The sequence below is a fragment of the Perna viridis genome, chromosome 9, assembly GCF_037379345.1.
Source record: "Perna viridis isolate PV_CMFRI_1.1 ecotype Kerala chromosome 9, ASM3737934v1, whole genome shotgun sequence".
In the NCBI taxonomy this organism is placed as follows: Eukaryota; Metazoa; Mollusca; class Bivalvia; order Mytilida; family Mytilidae; genus Perna; species Perna viridis.
The window spans coordinates 23,653,619-23,678,304 of record NC_142453.1 but is presented as its reverse complement, the minus strand read 5'-3'; the positions used below and the strand labels follow the sequence as shown (position 1 = coordinate 23,678,304).

Below are 24,686 nucleotides of genomic sequence, written 5' to 3'. Positions count from 1 at the left end.
AAAAAAATGTGAAGGCAGTGAAGGGAAAATTACAAACTTTGGTAAAAAAAACTGAATTTTCTTTAAGTAAATAAAATAAAGATACAAACAAATATCAGACGCTATCAACAAGTTATTTTTTATGCTTTTGAATTAATACATGATTCATAGCTTTTAATGTAAAAATAACAAATTAAAAAAAAATTCCCCTCCCTCCAAAATTTGTCATTGAAAATTCCGCGAAATCAGAGATCACTGGACGTAATTTTCCTGCAACCCATTCAATGACTTTTTGCTAGCAGGCAATGCACCATGTACAATGTATAACCCCAATAAAATTAGAAAAATACTTAATGATCTCCAAAAGATCTCTAAAAAGTGTAACATGCCTTCACGCAAGCTCTGAAAAGCTCCGACAACAAAAGTAATAAAATCCACGGTTACAGAACGATGACACTCATTCAAAATGAACAAAAAAGTCAAATAACGACACGAAGAAACATTAATGAACAACATTGACATAAGGGTCAAATCAATTTCATTTCTTACAAAGTGTCGTGTTGCAGGCGCAGTAGACAACTTGAAAGTAGTGACCAAACATCCAAAATTGATTGAGACAACGAAAAATCACCATAAAAATGCTTCACTCATAAATTATTTCTTGAAATCTGAATTTGAACATGAACTTAATATAAAAAAAAAACAATAAATCGTGCTGTTATAAATAACGTAGGGCCAAAAGTTTACTAGAAGATTGTAAAGGAAATAAAATGCAGAAAAAAATGAGTTCAACTGAAAATTTATGATAGCCGGACTTGCGTATGAATATTTTGGACCTCGCATATAGGACATATTTTAAGAGCATTTTATTTGATTAAGTAAAGAATTAACTCAGAGTAAAATGTGCTTAGAAAAGGTCAAGCCATGAAATAGATACAAGAGCAAAGTCTTAAATATTGAAATGTACTATGATTAGAAAAATAATCATTGTCAAACGCATCCACTTTCGGTAAAGAATAAAATAAAACAAACCTCTCCAGAAATGGGCATCTAAACTTTTGAGTAATGCATACGGACTTTCAGAATAGCGATTATTTAAGAATAGTAATATACAATGTAGAATCGTAGTGAATTTTATGACTTAGCCACTTTTTAAGGTTGAAGGGCCCCCATTTCATGCAATATGAGTGCATCAAATGTATGACAAAAGACGATTTGTTTCATGCTCATCATGATAAGAACATTAAACTCATTGTCAAAAGTACGTATGAATAATACATGTTCAAAAAGGCTGGTAATTTTGGGTAAACATATTAATTATGCTCAAAATTTAGAGGATTGAAGACCTGGATCCTTCCATTTTTTATTGACTAACAGCCAAAGCTTTACATATTTCAAACTGTACTGTAATCGAATAAAAATGCCTGATGATGAAAAATAGAAGTTTTAGATTTGTACTGTTCGATCTTTTGGGTTAAGTTCTGCCTCTGTAGACAAAGTAAATTACTCATAAAAATAATTTCCTAAAATATACATATTGTTGTTGTACTGAAAAAAGTACTGAAAAAAAAAAAATCGATTTCTCATCATGAATAAAGTTGAAAACAAAACACGTGAAATTCTGTCCTTTATTACTTCATTTGAACTATTTCGAGTAGACTATAATAATTATTATCGTAATTATTTTTACGATTAAACGCAATTCAATGACTACATATTTTGAGTTTGTACTTAAATGATTATCTCATTATCAGATATACTAAGTTATTCAACAAATAATGCTGCTCAACCATATTATTTTCTCGGCTAAATTAACCTCTTTTTTAGTTTAAATTTTGTGTCAATACTTTCAGTCAAAATTACAGGAAAAGTTGTTAAATCATTATAAATTAAAATTTTTGCAAGCATTTCTTGATATTTTGATAGTTATATATAGTAATTTATAATAAATTGATGAAGTTATTATTTTTCAACTGTTTTGATTGAAATTTCTCTTTTGATATCTTAAGAAAAGAGAAACTAATTACAAAGATAAGTGATCATAACATTGCATAATTCATTCAGTGTGTAAAAAATGTTTACTCTGGTTAATCCTATTATTTTTGGTTTTATTTTGATCATTTGACCAGTAACTCAAGTGCGTTTGAGTGGAAGAGAAGAAAAAAAAAACATTTCATGGATATCATAAATTTGTTTAAATGCATCACATTAAACATAGATAGAAGTACTCCGTAACTTGTGCCCAAAGAAAAAGGTATTAGATGTATGTGATATACAATATCATTTTGAGATTGTTCGTTGTCAACTTAAAAAATGGATGCTTTAGTTTCAACAGAGGGATACGACACAATTATAGGATTTTGACACAAGTTCTCCATTCTCATATGCGCTTTAAGACTTCCCCAAGTATTGAGTATCCATTGCAGATGTCTTCGATTGGAAATTGGTTATTATGAAGCTTTTTTCCTCAATATCATGCTTTGAAAAAAAATTATCTACGAAAAAAGTCAAGTTTGAGGACAACTGTGAAAATAAAAAAAAATCTGAAATAGCCCATTTAATGAGGAATTCCATAAAAAGAGAAAAATAGCAAACACATAATGGAAAATTCTGAAGTTTATAATTAATAGCTGTAAAGAAAAAGTTGAAAACTTTTAATTAAGGAGTTTGATGATATTGTCGTGTTTATTTGTTAGAATTAACCTGTTGTTTTTTAAATATAATTTTATTGTTGAAAATTATCAAAAATGACTAATGAAATATGTACTGCTATACAATATTATTTATGTTTGTAGTTCATTCGTGATTTATGACAATTTTTGAAGAAAAAAATTCATTTGGTGGCCCTATCAAGCAACTGTTTCATTGCAAAATTTTAAAAATCATATAATTGACTACTTTTCAGGTTTTTGTGGTCTCAAGTCATTTTTAGCGGTCATAAGACATTGTCTGCCCTTCAAACAATTTTAGACTTTAACATTGCATGTCATTCACTTTTGTCCACTTCCAGCACACATTAGTTAAATATATTAAATAATATGATCTCTACTAGGCGGTTTTTATAAGTGAGTGGTATAAAATTTTGAATTTTCTTCCTTTTTTTAAAAGGTGATCATTTTTTTTTATTCCAAAGGAATGTTCTAGCTTTCATTTAATGCTATTTGTACTCACAACATTAAACCTTTTTTTTTACTTTGATGGAAGCATAAGGCGAATACTATAAAATGATCTGGTGCCCTACATTTACACCCTGGTATCCATAACAACACTGCGTCAATAGTTTTGATGGCACACAATAAGAGTTATGTTTTTTTAATGTACATATCAGTGAACCTGCACTGGTATGTATGCAACATTCCTCTGGGGAGGGAATTCCTATCTGCACTATAAACTAATAAGAGGTTTTGTAAACAAATGAGAATGTTGGGTTTAAAGTTGTTGTCTCTTGTGCTAGACCCCCCCCCTCTTTACATTGACGAATCTTTCTTACAAATCATTACGAATAATAATTCGTTGTTATTTGAAATCATTTGTATTTTATTTTTCGGCATTCGTAATTATTTCATAACAAATAGTACGGATTCTCAGACATTCGTATCGATTCGTGAAAGGAGATGATCATTTTTTGACATGTCATGACACGAATGTTCACGAATCCGTTTTGATTATTTAAATCGTAAAAAGCTTGATAACCATTTTTACTAATTCGTAACCGTAAGAACTCGGAAAACTTTCGTGTGAACTTTTTGGTTTGGTATTTTATACGAATTTGTTTTTCTTTCACTGACGAACGATTGCGAGCAGTTTACGATATATTAACGGATTAATGGATTAATTTTTTTAAATTTGCACTTAAACTTGTGAAACATATAAATATTGTGTCAAGGACGAAGAAGTTTAGGTAGCCGTGCCAGTGGGAGAAAATTCCGAAATAACGTTTGTTATAGTATCAAAATTACACACTTTTCATTCTCAATGGAGGTAAAAAAACTTTCCATTCGCACAATATGTCGTCCCCATTCCTGAATTCCAATTATTTTCATTCGAAATTCCCATAGCAAATATATTAGTACTTCTAGAATCACAATTATATTTTTCTGTAATATATTATTATATTTTAAACTTGAAAATCAAATTTGAAAAAAAATTAAACGATATATTTTTGTATTTGGATAGATACAATTCTGTAAAAATATTTACTTCAAATGGATTTTTCTATATTTTCAATTCAAAATCCAAATTCAGCCGTACGAAATTCAAATTCCCCATCCACTCTTACACAACAGAAAAAGGGTTACCCCAAACAAATACTGTAGCACAACCTTGTGAACAAATCGCGTGTTTAGCTTACAAACAAAGTATGTATGACATTTAGTGTATTTACATAGTTTTATATAAATGACTAAAGCATCTTGTCAGTTATTTCGTAAAACAAATAACCAGCACTACACGTCAATGGGTTTTCGTACTTCAAGTACCTTTTAATGCGTTTTCGTACTTGAAGTATCTTTTAATGGGTTTTTGTACCTAAAATATCTTTTATTTGTTCAGAACAAAATTCGTTTGGCACAATTAAGTTCTACGTACGAATCTCTGGCACTATATTTATAAAGTATCTTATATACATGTAACATATAGTACAAGAAAAGAAAATGATACATGACATTACAAGGCAACCAAAAATACATTGTGGTAGACACTTGAATATTATTAATACAGATTTAATTTAAATATGTATTAAGTACAAACATAAATAGCATTACAGCTGGGAAAAAATATATTTAACTTAAGGACTTCTGGCGTGAATGAATTATATAGATATGTATCAAATATGTTTATTTTAAATATTTTGGGTTACGGAAATAGGAATATGTAATACATCATGTTCCTTAATCTATAATAAAAAATGTTGCAGCGAGACAAAAACCGAACGACAATTTTTTTGATGTGGCCTATCAGCGATCTTGTAATACCATAAATGTCCAGAATCCCCCTTGGATATTTTTGTTTACTGCAAGAGTACTAGTGAACCAAACGTTGAAACCCCCTCTATTAACACAACTCTCTGTAGATAAACCATCCCTCCGATTTTGATTCAGTTGCATTTTATAAATTGCTGCAAAAAATGTTAACTCCATGAATTCAAAGTACTCCCACAATACGACCGATAAGGTTGAAAATTGTTCCATACGGGACAGCCTGTTGATTGTCTCCCTGAACCGACGCATAGATACATTATTTTTGTTTCAAGGCCAAAGTGGATGAAGCATGCTATGACAAAACCAAATATTTTGAAAGTTTTATTTGAATATTTGCACCATCAGAATCTTACAAAAACTTACACTTAACGATTCAAGATGTCATATCTGTTATGTCTTGAAATGAATTTAATGTAACAAGCAGCAGACTACAATATATCCAGACGTCTTAAACCGGTCCAGTAAATCTTTCAGCATAATAATGTCAAATACTTCTAGGAACTGGGAGAGATCTCCTGCTTACCATGAAGAAGAATACTACCTTATAAATATAAATGGAATTTTAGAAAATCACGAATTATGTTTAAGTAGACCCCACCAGAACACATTATTCCAACAACGGTGCAAAATGGTGATTTGTATAAAACATATTATTTTCGAATTTCAAACTTTGAGTTTTAAGGCATGATGAAAACATTTATAAAACGTAAATCTGAAAATCATTATTGATTTAGATGATTCATTTTATTTTACTATTTAATCATTTTTTGACGTAAAACTCATTTATTTCAATCAAATTTAATAAGTTTGTCAGGTTGGCATATCTGATTGATACATGAATGTTTTCAGTACGAAGTTACAGATAGGAGTATCGACGGCTAATACAAAAGCAAACAAATGACTAAGACACAATATAATCGCAATGTCTCCTAGACAGGGGTTAACAAGTCCAACTTTAAACGTAGAAGAAATTATAAAAGAAAACTGATATCTTGACATATGGAATTGGTACTCAATGTTATTTTTTTAATAAATGTGATCAATTAATAACAACGGGCATCAATAATATTTAGATTTAGAAAGCCAAAGACAATAGATATGATGAAAATGATAAAGAGGTAGTTCATCATGATAAAAAATATATATAAAAACAACGAAGCAATTTTTTAAAGGTAAATGATATTTGTAGAAATGAAATATGTGTTTGACTTAAGTGTATAAGCGTTCAACCAAAGAATATTTCAAATAAAAGTTCAAAGTGCTAATGTATTTTAGGCACTATTTGGAACTCAAGACGAAGCGAAAAAAAATGGAATAATTTAAAAAAAAAACACCTTTATGCAAGTACACATAGGTACATCGTTTCTCAAATGGAATCCAGATTGCTTATTTACATTTTTATGTTCTTTGTGGTGTGTGTCTAACTACCCCGTCTAGACTTATTTCTTGGAATATACAGTACCAGTATTCTTTTGATTTCAAATCTTGGTTCCCTTGATATAAAGTAGACATCAAGGAATCTTTAAAATTGGATCAAGGATTTTTTTATTTTGCGTTTTATTAAGAAAAAGTAACTTTGAAAGGTGCTTGTAATTCTAATCTGATTCTTGTTTTTATCATAGTACTTTTGCGCTGTAATTTGGAAAAGTGTGAAATTTCTTAATGAACATTGTAACAAAGGATCATCTATATACATTAAATATATCCTCAAACTGAGTTATTTAACTGGTAACGTTTCTGTGAGTGTACTCTTTACTAGGTCATTAGACCAAGCTCTGAACTCGTGACCGATTGAACAGAGTTTAATTCTTTTTCTTGTTCTCATCCTTACCACGATTCAGTCTGTGATCAACTGGTGCTGAAATGAAAATAATGAGTCGATTTTTACATATTTATCTCAACAAAGATACTTGCCCATTTCTAACAATATAAAATTTATTTTTTCGTGCAGTACATTTATTTATTTATTTTTTGTAAAAAGAAAAAATAATGATATTTAACATAATATCATTATAATTACCTTGCGCAGCTTCTAATCTTGAAGTTCTCCCGTCGTCCAAAGTATCGGTTATATCTAAAAAAAAAAAAGAAGAAATAAATATGAATATTGATGTTCCGTATTTTGCGATAAATTTTACCAAATAAATCATTAAATATCCTCATACAAAATAAACGAAAGATAGAAACTTATTTAATGCCAGTCACTGTAAGAATCAGATGAAACATTTTATGAAAAAACATCATTTGGTAGTGTAATTTGACTATTCACACCATCAGAATCAAGTGCTTCACTGAAGCATTTTTGTAGTTTTTGGCTACTTTCTATACCTTGTTGAGGTAAAAATCCAGTTTTTGAGTGTTTTGATTCTACGAACTTCTTCTTTCTTCAAAACGGAGTAAACCCACGTAACCATGTAACAATGTCTCAGCTTTACAATGGTATCAAAACTGTTGCGGTAACACATAGGGTTTTGGAGTTAAATGAATTAATGTACCCCTACCCCGTAGAAAATCACTTAAATTGACATAGATTTCAATGTCAAAACCCATAGAGCATTTATACTTCAGCCAAAAATGATTTATTTGGTATATAATTTCTGTTTACTATTATCACAATTTATACTTCTGGGATTCTTTTGATAATTTTTGGCAATTTTCGTAATCAGAATTTATCCAAAAATGCACAAAATGGGATTTTCGATTTTTCCGTTAAAAATGAGATAAATTCTACTCTTCAAGTAATTGCTCAACTGAAACGTCTCAACGTTGGTATGATTCGATAGATAATTTTATTTTCTACATAAATAAACAAGCTTTTATGTAACACAGCACATTAATATAATGTCTAAGCTTCAAAATGAACCAAGCAATAAATATTAGAACCTTTGTATATCATGTAAGGTGAAAAATACCACTCCTACCCATGAAAAATATGCCTCAACATTAATTTAAATGTTATTTTGTTGGCAAAGAATGGGTGTATAATAGATATTTCGAAGCTAAGACACTACATACGTACCGTAAAAACTTGTTCAAACTACAGTATTCTAAAAAATAATACAATAATGGGTGATATAGAAGAAACTTCTGCAATTCTGAAAATTCCCTTTTTTCTGGTTGTATAGTAATTATCACCCTTAAAAGAAACTCTAAGCGCCTGAGTTGCTCAGATATATTTTGCACATCTTTATCTTAATTATGAATGCTTAAAATATGAGTTCTACATATTTTGTTTGCTGTGAATGAGATTTATGTTTGATACTGTGAACAGTTTTTTAGGGTTAGGGGCAATATCGAATGATAGCAAATTTGGGACGTTTCAATTGAACAATGATTTGAAGAGTAGAATTTATATGACTTTTACGGAAAATTCGAAAATCTCATTTTTGCATTTTTGGATAAATTTTGACTACGACAATCGCTAAATTTCATCAAAAACACAAAAAAACAAAACAAAACAAAACAAAACAAAAAACAAAACAAAACAAAACAAAAAAACCGAAGAATAAAATAAAAAGAAAATACCAAATAAACCATTTTTTACTAAAACATAAATACCCACAGGGGTTTTGACATTGATAAATATGTCAATTTAAGCGATTTTTCCGTGGCGTAGGGATTCATTGTCTTCATTTACCCCTAAACCTCAGTGTTACCGCAACTGTATTTGTACCATTGGAAAGCTTAGACATTTGGCTACGTGATAATATCTAAATATCTAAATATGTTTGGTTTGTTTACACATATCCCAGGAAGGCTTAGACGGTGAAACAATTGAGTCACAAAAATCTTTGCTTTTTGACCGAGTGGGGTACAAATATAGGCTTATACTGAAAAAGAACTCGAGAATATTCTTTGGCCAGAAATAGATTCGGTAATAGGAAGTATAAAGGTACCTAAAAATAACCATGAATGATATTTTCAAGTTCATGCTGGACCATTGAGTAACAATTTTATTGAAATGCAATGAAAATAAACATTTCAAGGGCAGATAACTCTGTCAAAAACCCTTGGTCTCACTAACCACTTCCACATAGACATATGCATTGTAAGTGCATTATTTGTGTGTATTATGATTAAGAGTAGTCAAAATAAGCTGAGAATGTGTACTTTAAAATCATATATGTAATTAACTACAAAAGTGTATGAATATTGTTTACATGTGTGAGTAATTTGCCTCCATGCTGTCAGTTAGCAGAACAGGTAAAAATGTGGATTTTCAGTATTATTTATTCAAGTAAATTTTGTGAAGAATTTCTACAATCATCGTTCCATTAGCATAATGATTTTGGAAGCCTTACTTTCCAAGCTTCGCAACGGTATGCAACTTTAAGATGCCATTTGTCCTGGGAATTCAAAGTGAGACTTTGAAAATTACTTTTTTAACATGGAAAGGTTAGAAGTGGTTATTGAGACCCTTATTTACACGATCCTATTGACAAATGAACAAGGCCAGTGATACAGAGATCAAATAATGACATTTTCAAAAAAGTATTCTTAAGTGATATTACATTGTGAGGTCGGCGGGGTTTTGACACACGTTTCTGATTTTTCACATTTTACCTGATTCTTACATTTAATATTTATAATATGCTTTACTGTGAAAACTAATACGTCTGTAATTTCTTGTGCTATTTATATAGGTTTTCTACTATTATGTCTATGTGTGTATTTGTGTTATAATAGTAATTCAGCGGAAACAATGTTGAAAAAGTTTTAAAAAAAAACGAATCTTGCAAGTGATAAATGGTCAAACCATGATTAGACAGAACAACAGTAATATTTTTAAAAACAGAAATGTCGAACCTGGTCGCAGCGCCATAAAACTTAAAAATTTACCTAAGTCTGAGATAATTCGGAGCTGTTTGTGACGTCATCATTTTCAAAAACTTCGATAGGAGTTCATTGGAGTACCATGGGAGTTAAAAGTGTTAATAGACTATTATTTTTTTTTACTTTTGTTGAGCCAGGACCTGGTTAACACATAACATAATCATCTCCCGCTAAGATAAGCATCCTATATGTTTAAGTATCAGTCAACAGAAACTGCTAATGGAAGAGATGATTTATGGTATAGAGAAACCCACAAACGTCTAAGGTCTTCATATGCTATACATTCACATAACCCTTCATTAAAATATGCGTTTTGGGGGGAATTACGTGCATTAATCCCCCATTTATATCAACCAAATCAAATAACATGAAGAAAAGCAACTGGCAACTTCATACACAGTCTATCGATTTTTTTTTATCTCAAAAGTACAAGAACCAAATGACAAAATGACACAGGTTTTGAGACCTGAAACTGAATTAGAAATGATTGTTCATTTGATGTGTTAGTTAAAATGCATGAATGCATGAATCACCCCGGTCTAATTTATATACATACAAATAAAAAATAAGTGAACCATAGCCTCATGTAAGATCAAAAAAGGGAACTAAATAAAAATCAACTGCAAATTAAATGCATAAAAATATGGAAATGAGGTCAAAATATTTGGCCTGTAGGCCTTCGTCAGGTGATTTTTATTAGACTGGAACTTAAATATTAATCTTAATATCGATTCAAAATCAGTTGACATCTCCTATTGTGGTACAGATCACCATTATAACAAACGTTTTGGAAAGTAAACAATGTTATAATATCCTGCTTAAATACATTTAAAAAAACAAACAAACAAACAAACAAATTTAGAAAACAATCAAGAAAAACAAACAAGAAAGTAAAAGGGAAAGAATTTAAATGGTAAACACAAAAAACAGAAACAAAAAAAACATGAAAATGGGCTATTTAGAATGATAGCATTCCTTATTTCATATGTCACATGTAATAATATATTAGTTTTTTTTTATTTTAGTAATTTTTAGACTATCAAATTCGCATAACCTTAATCAAAGATATTTATCATTGTTTGATCTCAATAATTTAAAATACAGAGTGAGGACAATAATGTGTCTACATTTGCCACTGTCGTGTTACCTGTAGCCTTCCTTACCTCTTTTAATTGTCTTAAAGTTGCAAATTGTCGTCTAATACTTACCCTCTAGCTTCATACTTCCGCATTCAACAGGTGCTACAAAATTGTTAGCAATTCAGTGAATGACAATTTTTCTTTTTACAAACATTTTTTTTTTCAAAATGACTTAGACATTGCTTTGTGCGTAATTGTTAGAAAACTTCTACTAAATGCCACGGCTCAATAGTTTTTTTTCAACATAACAGAGTAAAGCTAACGGAAAATGCATTCCTAGATATTAGAAAGAGAATTAAAGAACCTTATTATTTTCCGAAACATTAAAATTTTGCACATTTAAGAACACAAACAACAAGACAAATTTTAATGTGTGCTCGCTTCACCATTGAAAAACAACAGGGTATTTACACTGACAGAAATGTGCTTCTAAATAAACGACTAAGCAACTATTAAAATCCTTATAGTCATTAAATCCGGCTTCAAAAATCCGGAGGTTTTACATCTTCAAACGCTTTTGCTGAAATAGCTGTTAATTTTGAGGGAAATTTAGATAAAATGAGATAAGGTGAACCATTTAGTAATTTTTTTCTATGATTTTGATTATTAAAAGATGTTCAGATTGACATCTAGGGGTCATAACATAGTGGATCGGGATCAATTAGCAATATCTTAACTAATCATTTCCTATTTCAATCGAAATGACTTGTGGCCGTATTCAATCAGCTCATAATTTCAACCATGGACTGGAGCATTGTATCAGTCAATTAAGTTCCGTTCTATCGTTTGAGATTTTGATCGGATAAACAGGCCAAGTCTAGGATTAAACTGATGTGTTTGTTCATAAATATATGAAAAACTTACCTTGAGCAGCTTCGATTCTTGAAATTACCAATCCAGGTCGTCTATCTTTAAGTCCTATTGTTTAATGAAGATAATATGCTAAGCATCTATTTCGTAGACTTCGTACAAAGTTAAATTGAACATCGTAGTTTATGCTTGGGTGAAACAAAATGACTAGTGTACTAGTGACTGAGTGTTTAAATTATAAATATACTATAAAAAAGTATTGCAGCACATGATCATTTAATGACTGCACGTATAACGTATTTTAAGTAGTTCATTATTTCTTAAACAGCCCTTGAATGGAATAAATTTCCCACTTTTACCCTCATTGTCTGTATCTCCGTTCTCAATTGAAAATTCCTTTTTCGCCAAAAAAAAAAAAAAAAAAAAAAAAAAAAACTCATTGCATATTTCTTATGAAATATTTGAATAATTAATAGAAATTCCAATTTTTAATTTCATCAACATTTAAACTGTTACTATTAATCAGATTGAAACCATTTTTCATCAAAACTTTAAAAACTAATTTGCATATCTTCCCAATTCAAACCCCTAATCCTCGTATACACCATCCCCAACCCCATTCGAGATTTCACAATATCGATTGAAACATTTTCTTGCTAACATATATGTATGCTTAAACAAAAAAACAATGACTTAAAACAATATTACGAATGAACAGCATGAAATCATTTTCGTTTTAAATTGTTTTTTTAAAAGAATAGCTTTCAGTGTCACAAATTAAATATGACACTTGCATAACAGGTTGACAGAGTAATCAAGGGAACCAAGGTTCCAGTGGTAGACATAAGAATGTAATCCAGGGACAAAGACCAGACATTGAAAACAGAAATACACAACAAAGAACATAAATTAACTAAAATAATACATAAAAAAGTTACATAAGCAAATGAGAAAATCAGACTCCACTAATAACTGGGAGCATGTACCAGGTGCACCGATAGGGGAAGCGTCCTCTGCTTTTCTAGAAACAACCGCCGTGTTGCTCATAAAAAGTCAAGTCCGGGGAAGACAAACGAGGAAAGGAAAACTATGACCCGTTGAATAAATCAGTTTTCATGGTGCAGATGGACACCATAACGATCCACGAGTTCATGATGACGACCATAAAACTTCTGTAGTGATGACTTTAATCTTGTAGCATCATAACATTGTTCCAGAATCCTATTTGTTATAGTTCTAGCACGATACAAAAAGTCTGCGTAGTTTCGGCAAGCACTGACAAAACGTATGAATTGTGATATTCCATACTCTAGAAAAACCCGCCGAGTTACTCATAAAACTTCACATGAATGTGTGAATTAGTACCTACATATCTTCTACGGGTTAATTTCACACTCTCTAAATTTTGCATAAAATCATTGCCCGGTTCCCTATCTCCACTCTGAATCCCCGATGTCGAATTTTCATTCATAGATGGAGTTCAACCTTGTGTATTGTCATTGTATGCCTAATTAATCCAGACTACCGACCGTGCCTTTTTTTATTCTCAATTACCCAATGCTCTATTCTAAATTGTCCCCCCCAACTTGCCACCGTTTTTTGATACCATATCGAAAGGATAATTGAGCTATTCTATGTACGACAGATATATTATCGATTTACTTTAAGTGTCAAGACTGTTAATGATAACGTTGTATGCGAAACTAACATTTGCTTTCAATACTTAGATAACTAATAATGTGCTTGGGAACTAATGCCACTAGTACTTTGTTAATATATTTACCTTTTATCGTTGGAAATTCCTCTTTCATTCCTATCGGTAATTTCAGTATCTCAGAAAACTTTATTTGGACCTGTGGTTTTGAATGAGTTTTATTTTTTATACTTTTGTTTATTGCCTGTTTTGTAGTTTCCAAATTTGCGTCAAACTCCTTCTGCTCGGCATCTTGCAAAGGTTCCTCAATAATGATATAACCAGAAGGAGCTTGAACCCCTACTAGGCGAAGTAATCTGTAGACAAAGGAATCTTTCGGAGAAGGTATAAATCGCCATAGGTCATTAAGCCCTTCGTCAACGTTTAGGGTTTCTGAGAATCTCACCTACAGTGAGAAAAATAAAAATTGATTTATTCAAAGAACATATGTTGTTTTGTCTGTAAAAAGTTGATTGCACTATAGGTGTAGAGTGATTTAATATTCGCTGGGTTGTTATTATGCCTTCTTATTTAGTTACATAGTTATGGTGCAGCTTGGACAGTTGACATCTTTGCAGAAATGTCACATTAGAAGAAATGTCAATTGATAGAGAAATGATTTTTGCCCATCTTCAGCCAAAACAATTATGTATACATTAAACAAAAAAAATATATGTGTGGCTAAAAATCATCCAAAGTTATCATCAAGTTTCCATTCGAGATAAATGATAAGATCTATTTATCTTTGATGCATCGTAACCTAATAAATGTAAAAACCAAACAAACAAGGCATCTTAGGTTGGAAATTGGCAGTACATTTTCATATTTAGTGTTCAAAGTAAAGGTATTCGACTCTGAGATTAATAAAATGAGTTGACAAAAATCCTTCCTTGAAAATTATGTGTTTCTATTAATTAATAAAAAAGTCAATTCCCAACTCAGTGTTACCACCACCTATAGGAAATTCTCAAAGGACGTCATTATTTCATAACTACATTAATAGCCTTCTGAATTAAATAGTTTTACTAACATATGATCTTTCGTCCCTTGAATACATTTTGCTTTCACTAAACCTTTCTTTGACTGTCAATTACACACGAAATTTGAACATACTGCAATTATAAAGGATTTCCGTTATTAAATAAGCCACCTTACATGTTTAATCTATTCAGATTTACCTTGTAGCAACGGTTGTCTTGGAGATCACATTCTACTGACGACTCTTCAAGAAATCCTTTTCCTTGCCACATTTTGATTCTGTCCGATGCCTGTTGTTTATTTGCAAACTCCAATAAAAGTGTAAATTCATCATCTTCTTCTTTCTTCGTCATTGCATAAACCTTTATACTTCGTTGGCGAATTATGGCTTTAGAGGCTAACTCTTTGGTTTTTTCTTCGTCTTTACCTGCTACCATCCTTTGATATATGTTTGTACAGGAAGTTGGCATAGGTACTTGTTAATAGGGAAATTTTAGTTATTCAGACTATTGATCAATTTAAAAAGGAGGTTTTTGACTGTTTCTTTTGGGTCACATTAGACCTATCAGGAAAATTTAAATATTTCAGGACTATACATACAAAATACGCTATATACTTACCACGCACATTTCCTAGTTTTAAACACAGCTGTGTTCTTTTTTAACTCTACAATTGTGGGATCTTCTTTTTCCCAATCATTTGGTGATGGTACTGGCTTAGATGAAGTAAAAATATTTATTGAATCTTTTGCATCTTGTGCTGCGCGTAAGGGCATGGTAATAGTAACAGGCTTTTTTGGCTGTTTCCCTCCTTCGACAGTGACTTTTATGACGCTTGATTGTAGATTGTCATCGTCGCCTTTCCAATCTTCCGTTTCACAAACCTATTACATACAAAAGATTACATGACAAAAAAATAAAACATTTTTTTCAAATATTGATTAAAACATGATGAATGCACACTGTTAACGATTTTTTTACCAGCGTTTATACTATGTTAACTTTTACTTCTGATCAACATTTATATACTATTTTAATTTGCGGAATTATTTTTTGTCACAGTCATATGTGCTGTATTCAGAAGAATATTTATCACTAAATTTACAAAATTATAGTAAAATAAAAGACAAATTTGAATTATGTGAAGTGGATGAATCTGGGTGTCGACAACATGTGAGGCTTACATGACAGTTAGACTCGTTTAGGCCTGCTACGCTTACATACATATACACATATAAATAAGCGTCATAATTAGTGTGCCCCAGCTATGTTATCGTTGATATATCGGTAAGTATTAAGAAATTAAGAATATTTAGCCAAAATGTATTATTCATTTATTTTGTCTAATTTTGCAATATTTACTGATAATAATTAGTGAGTATCGGCATTCCAATGGGAACAAATTGTGCTCCTTTTCTTGCTGACCTATTCTTTCACTCTTATGAGGCTGACTTTATAGCTAATTTGATCCGAAAAAAAGAATATCGTTTGGCTAGATCCTTTAATCTCAGTTTCCGCTATATAGATGACGTATTATCTTTTAACAAGCCTAATATCGGGGATTTGATACATCGCATCTACAACAAAGAACTAGAGATAAAGGATACTACAGACAATGTAAGGTCAGCCTCATATTTTAACCTACACTTAGAAATCGATGGTAAAGGAAAACTATTGACCAAACTTTACGACAAACGTGATGACTTTTCATTCAAAAATTGTCACCTTTTCTTTCATCTGTGGCAACATCCCTTCAGCACCAGCGTATGAAGTGTTCATATTACAACTCATACGTCATGCCAGAGCTTGCCGAAACTACACAGACTTTTGGTATCGCACTAACTATAACAAATATGATTCTGGAACAATGTTATGTTGCTACAAGATTGAAGTCATCACTACAGAAGTTTTATGGTCGTCATCACGAACTCGTGGATTGTTATGGTGTATCCATCTGCACCATGAACACTGATTTATTCAACGGGTCATAGTTGTCCTTTCCTCGTTTGTCTTCTCCGGACTTGACTTTTATAAGCAACAGGTGTTTCTAGAAAAGCAGAGGACGCTTACCCCATCGGTGCACCTAGTTCATGCTCCCAGTTTTTAATGAAGTCCGAGTTGCTCATTTGCTTTTGTTAATTTTTATGTATGATGTATGATTGTAGTTACTTTATGTTCTTTGTTGTGTATTTCCGTTTTCCATGTCTGGTCTTTGTCCCTGGATTGCATTCTTTTGATTACCGCTATAACCTTGTTTCTCTTGATTACTCTTTCAATAAGAGTTAATGCAGAGATGATATTTATAATATTCATTACTTAAAAGTTTCTACAGTAAAACAGGTAAATCTGTAATTTCTGGCACAAAGTGATATGATTGTATAACTTGATTTGAATAAGAGTAAAAAAAAACAAAAAAATACTAATAATATATACATATATCATATATTTAGATTTAAAAATAACTTTTATGTATATGCATTACAAGTGCTTTTTCAAACCTTACATCGCCTACTCTATATCACACCTCTATACCTATATCATATACCCTATATCACACCCCGGACCTATATCGCATACTTTATATCGCACCCCTTCTCAGACTATACTTGAAGTATGGTTAAAATATATGATATAATGAATATGACATTTTAAAATCTGTATCACACGCGGTATTTACCCGAGACTCCTATGTCACCCCACGGACCACAAGTAAATTTCAGTTTATAAAAAGGTATTGACAATTCCTACTGCACCCTATATAAAACTTACAGTCCCTGAACCGATTCGCGCAACGATTTGACGGATCGATGAATGCTGACTGATCGATGGCTGACGGATCGATAACCGATGACCGGTGACCGATCTGATCGTAGTTGTATCAAGTAAAATGAAGAATAATCTGTTAATTGATGACGGATCACATATTTTCTAGCACGGATCGGTTCAGGAACTGTAACACAGGACGCTCAAGCCTGGGTCGGAATATGTTTTTGATATTGATTATATGCAACATCCATTCATTTCCTATTTTCCCCTTATAAACAGCGTTATGAAACCATGGTAAAACTGTTTAAGGGATACCTTAATCCAATTTGTACCATTACCCACTTGTATATCTAAAAAAGTCTTGCTAATACCGAAGACAATTTATTCGTAAGTTTGGTTAAGTACTTCTCTGTCTAAGAATTAGGCAAAATGTATATAAGGTGTGGTACATGAATTTAAAAAAAAACCCAGAGATTTCATTGCATCATTAAAGTATGTATACATCATAACCTCTTGATAAAATATATTTTTTAAAGTTTACTTTTTTTTCAGAAAATGATAGGTCAAATTTATTTGAAATGCATTTTTGAAAACTTTTTCCATAATTTATCCCCATATAAGAGGTCACAAATATCTACGTAATATATTCCGGGGTAAATTTGAAAAAAAAGAAAAACATTTTAGTTGTTTTCTATATGTATTGATATAATTGAGGCAAAAAAGGTCAAACTGGAAATAACGATGTCCCTCACATTGCTTTATCATTAATCAGAGAGAAAAGGACTTAAAGCAAACAGTCAGTCAACCCAAACTCTATTGTTTGCATGTCCTTGTAAAGTGAAAGTATTTAAAAAAATATATATATATTATTCAAAATTTGAACGTTATCAGAAAACGACAGACTTACATCAACACGCAATTTCTTGTCTGAAGCAAATGTGTCTTCCGGTATATCTACACTGAATCCTGGTTCGGTATTAGATTTAATGATTGTTTTTGATCTGGATAAGGAGAACATTTCTGGAAGTTCTACTGCTATTGCAATGAACTTGAAATCTTCATCTTTCTGTTGTGTAACATCCACGGTCAGTTCTGTTTCCTAAACAAGTCATTTACAATGAACGATTTCCCAGTAATTTTACAGTTTTCGTCGTTAGGTTTTGATCACAATTACAGATTTAAACAAACAAAACACCACAACAGTAGAAGAGCAAAATAAAATAGAAATTAGGATTAAATTATAAAACCAATATTACACTTACAAATGATTTAAATTAAATTCAAAGGTTCTTATTTCGGATACGTATGATGTCGGGAGTCTTTTAACTAACACATAACATTTATATGACCTTTGAATGTCAATGATAGTATTTTTTTTCATATAATATCATTAAAAGGAAACTAAAAACAAAAAGAAACAAACAAACAAACAAAACAAAAACAAACCAAAAACAAAAACAAAATCTAAGAATAAAACAAATCAAATAAACAAACAAACAAAACAAAACAAGATAGGCAAATACACAATTATCCGTAAAAAGTCTAATGATGTGTTTGAAGAAACATTTATGTGTTTTAATTACGATGTTCAGTACAAATAGTTCAATAGACGAAATAAAAGGCTCAAATAGTATAATCAAAAATTTAAATCTTTCTGAAGATATATATTTCTATTCAAATTTGTGAAATTTTATATACGTGCTTCATGTAACATATACAGTATTACTTAAAATGCGTCATTGCTTTCATTTGTATACCACCAATTATTTCATTTGTGGTAAAAATTAATTACATGTTTATTACTTAAAAAATTTATGAAGGCCTTGCCTAATTTATTGCCTAATATTACGCATTTTTTTAAAGCGTAAGATGCTCGATTTAAATAAATATAAATATTCACGACTGATTTTCATTAAAAAATACCTTTAAACCTCCGGATCGTATTTGTACTGTGTTTGTTTTCACCAAGTCAACCATACCTTTCCCTTCAAGTGTGAGTACCATTACCTGCTCATTATATTTTAGCTTTCCTGGTATATTTTTTATAATCATTTTTGTTTTAAGAGGTGAAACGTTCCAACATTTTACATGAATTACATCGCAAAGAACCCTTTGTCGATAATCCTTGAAACTAGATACAATGCTTCTTTCTGGTGAAAACCTCGCAAGGAAAAAGAAGAAATCTGATTCGCTAAACGTCATATCTAGGTCGAAATGAGAATACGTTCTGCCTGTAACATGAAACACTTTGCTCCTGATTTTGCTAAAATAATAAGTTTTGGTTCAATTCTACAAAAGCAAGGAAGATACAAATAAAGAGAAACAAGAACTAAAAATCAATACATAAGAATAAAAGCAACATCATATAGAGATAAATAAACTTTAATAAACAGCATTTAACAAAATTGGTTAATTGAAAATTCAAGTTCCTAAGACATTGTTTTCCAACTAATATATCAGAAATTCAGGGTAAAGCATTTACAGAGGTACTATACACGAATCTTACACAATTTGACATTTTAATCTGAGGAACTCAATTTCTAGAAATAAAGAAAATTACATATCAACCATAATTGCAATAATAACATACTCATATATCCTGTCTGTTGATAAGGTATTTTGTGTTTTTATCTTTTCTAGGAACTCCTTATCCTGTCCTTTTGCCGTTTTGATATTCAGTAAGGGTAGTTCCCATTCCGTCATATCAATAATTGCTCCTACATCACATAGAAATTGGACCAGTCCTTTGTTTTTACTTTCAACTGCAGTTCCAAGTGGGCTGTCACCATTCTATAGCGTACATTTTAAAACCGTCATTTTGCTTAAAATGCAAAAGCTTTCAACGCCAATTTGTTTAAAATGCAAATTGTGGAATGAAATAGTGAGGATACTATAAGTCGGTTGTAAGGAATCAGTTATTTATTTGGCCATAAAGGGCATTCCAGAACGTAGTTATAAGATGAAATGAATAAAACATTCAATCTGTCCTAATTAGTGGAACTAAGGAATGACTAAATAATAATGAAACCTTATCCAAAACACCATATAAAATGTTACATACCAGATTTTAGATCGAAATAGAAACCGTTGGTAAGACTGTCAAATAAGTGGGAATACGGACACTTCACGTTACTTGTGTTGTAATGAGCTGCATAATGTTTAGTGTTTAAATGTTTTTTTTTTCATTAGACCCAAAACGTTTATTTGTACACATAAAAAAGATTATAAACCATTTTCAACTATCTGTTAAGGTGTTCTTCTTAAAACACACAACACAAATTATACATTCAGTTATTTAAAATGCTACTGAGACAATTTCCGATTAAAAGTGCTTAATTTAAAACAAACATGCCTTAAACGCATTTTCAATTATTTTTAATTGTGTTTTCGTCTATCCGAGTTTCAATAATTTGCATTCTCATACAGATTCCAATTATAATGTTAGATATGTTTAGAAATCAGTTTGATCAGTAATTAGCATCCGGGGGAAATGGTCTGGATACTTTAAACCAAACCATAATCAAAGACAGAAGAATGGATGCAGGTAGATTAATAAATTGGAAATACTAAAATGACAATATAATTACATTTTCTTCGAAAATACATAATGTACTCCTAACAAAGAATTGTGAAAGTACTATTATTCGTGGGGTAAAAATGTTTGTGGTTTTTCGTTGATAGGCTAAACCACGAAATTTGGTTACCCAACGAAAAGGAAATTTTCGTTGATGTGTATACTGAAGATCTCAATACCTCAATACCAAGAATTCAAGAATCCTCTAATTTGTGTTTCGTCCCTTATCCACGAAAATTGGTATTCACGAATTAAAGTACTTTCACAGCAATAAATTGTAAAAATGTAATCAAAATAAAGTGACGCTATCCATTCAAAGGTAACATATGATAGTATCATACCTTGTTTTTCACATTCAAAACCGGCTGGTAAACCAGGAGTGCTACTAACATTTCTATTAAGTTATTTTGGATTGCTAGAGTTACAGCATGAGTTACATTCTGAAAACAAATATTGAGCAAATTTGAATAATTTTGAATTTACGTTTACATAAAATGTAATTTGAGCTTTAGGTACTAAACTTTAATTCAAATTTACGGTTGTGTAAATTCGGTTTGTCAATTTTATCATTTATGACATTACATAAAAAATGGTATAATTACAGCAATTGGTTTAGTTGCACATGAAATATAGTTCATGAAAGGTAGCATGTATAAATAATTGGGATCTTTCTTTCTTTCTTTTATCAAATGCAACCGTCTTTTCTTTGATTTGAAGTTAAAGGGTCCACGGCAAATGATTTAAAGTTTACGACATTTTTGTCATTTCATTGGAAGATACAATACTGTAAAGAAACTTTAATTTTTACAGATGTTTTTTTTTTTTGCGTTCGATTTTGATACCACAAAAATGCATGACACATCATTTAAAGTATAGATGCATTTGACCCTGGCATTGGAAATAAGAATTCCGTAAAGTAGCTCTAATTTTCAGGGATACTTTATGCGTTTAAGAATATCGATTTCGCTACTACAAACTTACAAGAAAACTTGTCTTCATAGTAAAAATTCGTTGTGGTGTTCAAATTTCGTAATTTTTTCCTGCTTGCAAAATTAGCGAAAATATATCACTAGCGAAATAAGGGTAAAGACGACTGGTAAAACTACATATGAAGTTTCCGAGAAGCAAATGTAGACATTGTATATAGCATTATTTACCTGGTCTGTTCTTTTCGTACCCTCTGATGCAACTAACAAATCAACAACTTGTTTTAAATTGTTCGCTTTCACCAACTCTAGAAGTCGTTGTGTGTCCTAGACAAGCCGAAAATGAAAATTTCAGAATAGCACAGACTATTAAGGTCACTTTATTGGATAGCAAAAACTATATGTAGTCTATCTTTAATTTCCAAAAGTGTCGACTGAATTTGTTGTATTTATTTTCACTGCCACTTGCATGAATATACAAATCATTACTTCAAATGTTGACTTTCAGTAACAGTTTGGCATATTAAAATTTCACATTCGTCTGAGTTTATTCAGTAGATTGACGCAATTATTAAGTAACCGAAGAAACCGTTATTTATGTACAAACACAATGAGACCATTACAATTACAATTATGCAAATGAACAGTCCATGCCTGTCACATTTGTTTTTTCCATTGATTGTTTTATAATTTTTTTAATGGTTCATTCACCTTTTTAAAACAGTTTGTTTTTATGGAAAAAAAGACACGCATATATAAATTGTTTTTACTTGTAATCTGAAAGTCTTGTATATAAAGAAATAACTGGAGATGCATTAGTAATAGACTGTAAAATTTTGACATACAAATCCGTGTAAGTACTGCAAAAAGTGCCTAGCCTCCTAAACAGTAGCTCACCATCTAACACATGTACTGTTCATGTATGCCAGGAGATCCCAAATTTGGAAATATAACGCATTGAAATAGTAAAAAAAGTGCGTTCATATTCAAGGTATCTATGTGTTTATTTTGTTTTTATCATTGTTAAGTAGCATACGTGAACAGAAAGACAATGCAAGCAATAACGCGGATCTATAAACTGGCAGGTAGGACAGATATTACAGACACCTGATTGGGCAGTCATCGCTTTGCGCAACAAAACTGTAATTCAAAAAGTGGCGTAAGATATGACGTCAATAACATTTTTTTTCTTTTATGACGTTTTGCGATTTCGATAAATGCAGTTCAGTAAGATCCTCTCGCAATTCATCAAAATAAGACAGAATACTAGATTATGATATAAGATTTAAACATGTAAATTTATAAAGAAAGAAAGAAAAGGCGTGAAAAGTTTGTTGCCACCAAAAAAAAAAAAAACAAACAAACAAACAAACAAAAGCAAACAACCAAACAAACCAAAAAAATAAGCGACGGCCAAGTTAAATCATCACAAGCGAACAAGGGAAACACAGAAACATCTAATGGGCATCACTAAAATTATCTATTTCTGTAAAAGAGCAAACCGTTAACCAACAACGCCTATATTTTTAAAGCTTACCATCCTATAAATGTCCTATCTATCTGCTAAGGTTTATCTTTAAAAATCTGATTTTTGTGTCTGTTTAAAACAACAAAATTCAAAATCAATACTTCTGATCTTATATTTACAAATGAGCATACTTAAATTATTGTGTACATGCTGAGAGATATTTTGCTTACTACTACATTCCAAAAACTGATGGATTCAATGGTATCACTTTGTATAAACAAATATAATATAAAAAAATACAAATTAAAACATTCGATTTTGCCGAGAAAACTGAATTATATAATAATGATGATGGCAATAATATTGTTTGTTTTTACAAAATTAAATGAGTGGTAATTTGTTAACGCAATGTGTGTACCTGGTGGCATGCAGAAGTCCACAGGAACACCAATCACGAGGAATAATTGTCTATAAATAACAAAATAAATATTCCATTGAAATTCCAATTAGAGTGCTATGTAACATATATTTATACGAGTTATATTCTCAAATCGGATTCATTTGACAAGAAATTTTTGTATAAATCATATTAAAAAAAGTACTTCAGCAGTTTACAAATTGATAATGTTATGGTCAAAATATCTCATTTCAGTTCAGGTTAAGTTACGTCATCATTCATCAATGAATTTGAATTCTTTTTTTTAGTCATTTTATGTTCTAAAAATATAGTTAATAAAACTAAAACTTGTATCCCTCAAGATTCTCCAATTTATTCACTTTTTGTTCGTTTAACTTACAATGACTTATGAGTTAATATTTTAACTTTTAAGTCTTTTATTCGTTTACTTTCTTTGATATAACTGCCGGTCCATATAACGTCATATAGGCCGGTAGGAAATTATACTCACCGCCACGCTTTCAACCTTAACACCTCACTTCATAATGTAAGAAATTGAGTATGTTTTCATTTATCTTCCACACCAACGATTCAAAGTAAACTTTATAAAAAGTATAATATGGAATAATATAATACGGTTCCTGTTCCGTCGGTTCAAATTACAATATATGGTTGGGTTGGTCGTCCCAAAGATATAAAGTGGACCTCAGGTACGGTCCATATATGTTTTTGGCGACCATTTGGTCCATATATTGACATATGACCAACAGCGTCATGAATCACTTGCTAAATAATCAATAAACCCGCAAAAATACACAACAGGATATCGTCATATTGAGTAATGTAGAATTCATAACAAAAATTTACTTACACACTTTATAGAGGTTATACATATGTCTACTGTATTCTGTAGTATTTCACAAGACCCTCGTGTGTCTTTTTATTTTGATTTATATCGAATTATTCTTTTTATTTAAACTATCACACATTCCATATCACTTCTATATTACCAAGCTACACGTATTGATTAAAAGTCCTGAGATTATTAGTATCATGAAATTAAACAAAGTTTACTTAACAAGTTTATTTTGTTATAGCTTCCTTCTATCAAATAATCTACGCTTTGCTTTTTGTTTTTGTTTGGA

At 30.9% G+C, this 24,686-nt stretch overlaps 1 protein-coding gene across 5 annotated transcripts; it reads right to left on the bottom strand.

The window, feature by feature from the left end:
- Positions 1-414: 414 nt before the first annotated feature.
- On the bottom strand, positions 415-24,560 carry LOC148607412 (uncharacterized). 5 transcript variants are annotated; one of them, XM_088544302.1, is made up of 16 exons: positions 24,413-24,560; positions 23,563-23,612; positions 23,214-23,273; positions 21,908-22,003; positions 21,092-21,190; positions 19,767-19,966; positions 19,100-19,439; positions 18,084-18,275; positions 15,032-15,294; positions 14,612-14,849; positions 13,524-13,839; positions 11,795-11,848; positions 11,000-11,032; positions 6,979-7,032; positions 6,790-6,816; positions 417-5,499 (listed from the first exon to the last, which is right to left on the bottom strand). In XM_088544302.1, the coding sequence occupies exons 3-16, from the start codon at positions 23,214-23,216 to the stop codon at positions 5,453-5,455; spliced, it is 1,962 nt and encodes a 653-aa protein (XP_088400428.1). In that variant the 5' UTR covers positions 23,217-23,273; positions 23,563-23,612; positions 24,413-24,560; the 3' UTR covers positions 417-5,452. The 5 variants fall into 5 exon arrangements, with proteins under 5 accessions (XP_088400433.1, XP_088400432.1, XP_088400428.1 ...); XM_088544303.1 differs by lacking the exon at positions 24,413-24,560 and adding an exon at positions 24,053-24,249; XM_088544306.1 differs by lacking the exon at positions 21,908-22,003 and having other exon boundaries at positions 416-5,499.
- Positions 24,561-24,686: the final 126 nt, after the last annotated feature.

Excerpts from the sequence above, each read along its gene's own strand:
- LOC148607412 (XM_088544302.1), bottom strand. Across the intron at positions 14,850-15,031 it reads AAAACTAGGAAATGTGCGTG|GATGGTAGCAGGTAAAGACG; the intron begins GTAAGTATATAG and ends CATATATCAAAG. Across the intron at positions 13,840-14,611 it reads AAGACAACCGTTGCTACAAG|GTGAGATTCTCAGAAACCCT; the intron begins GTAAATCTGAAT and ends TTCTCACTGTAG.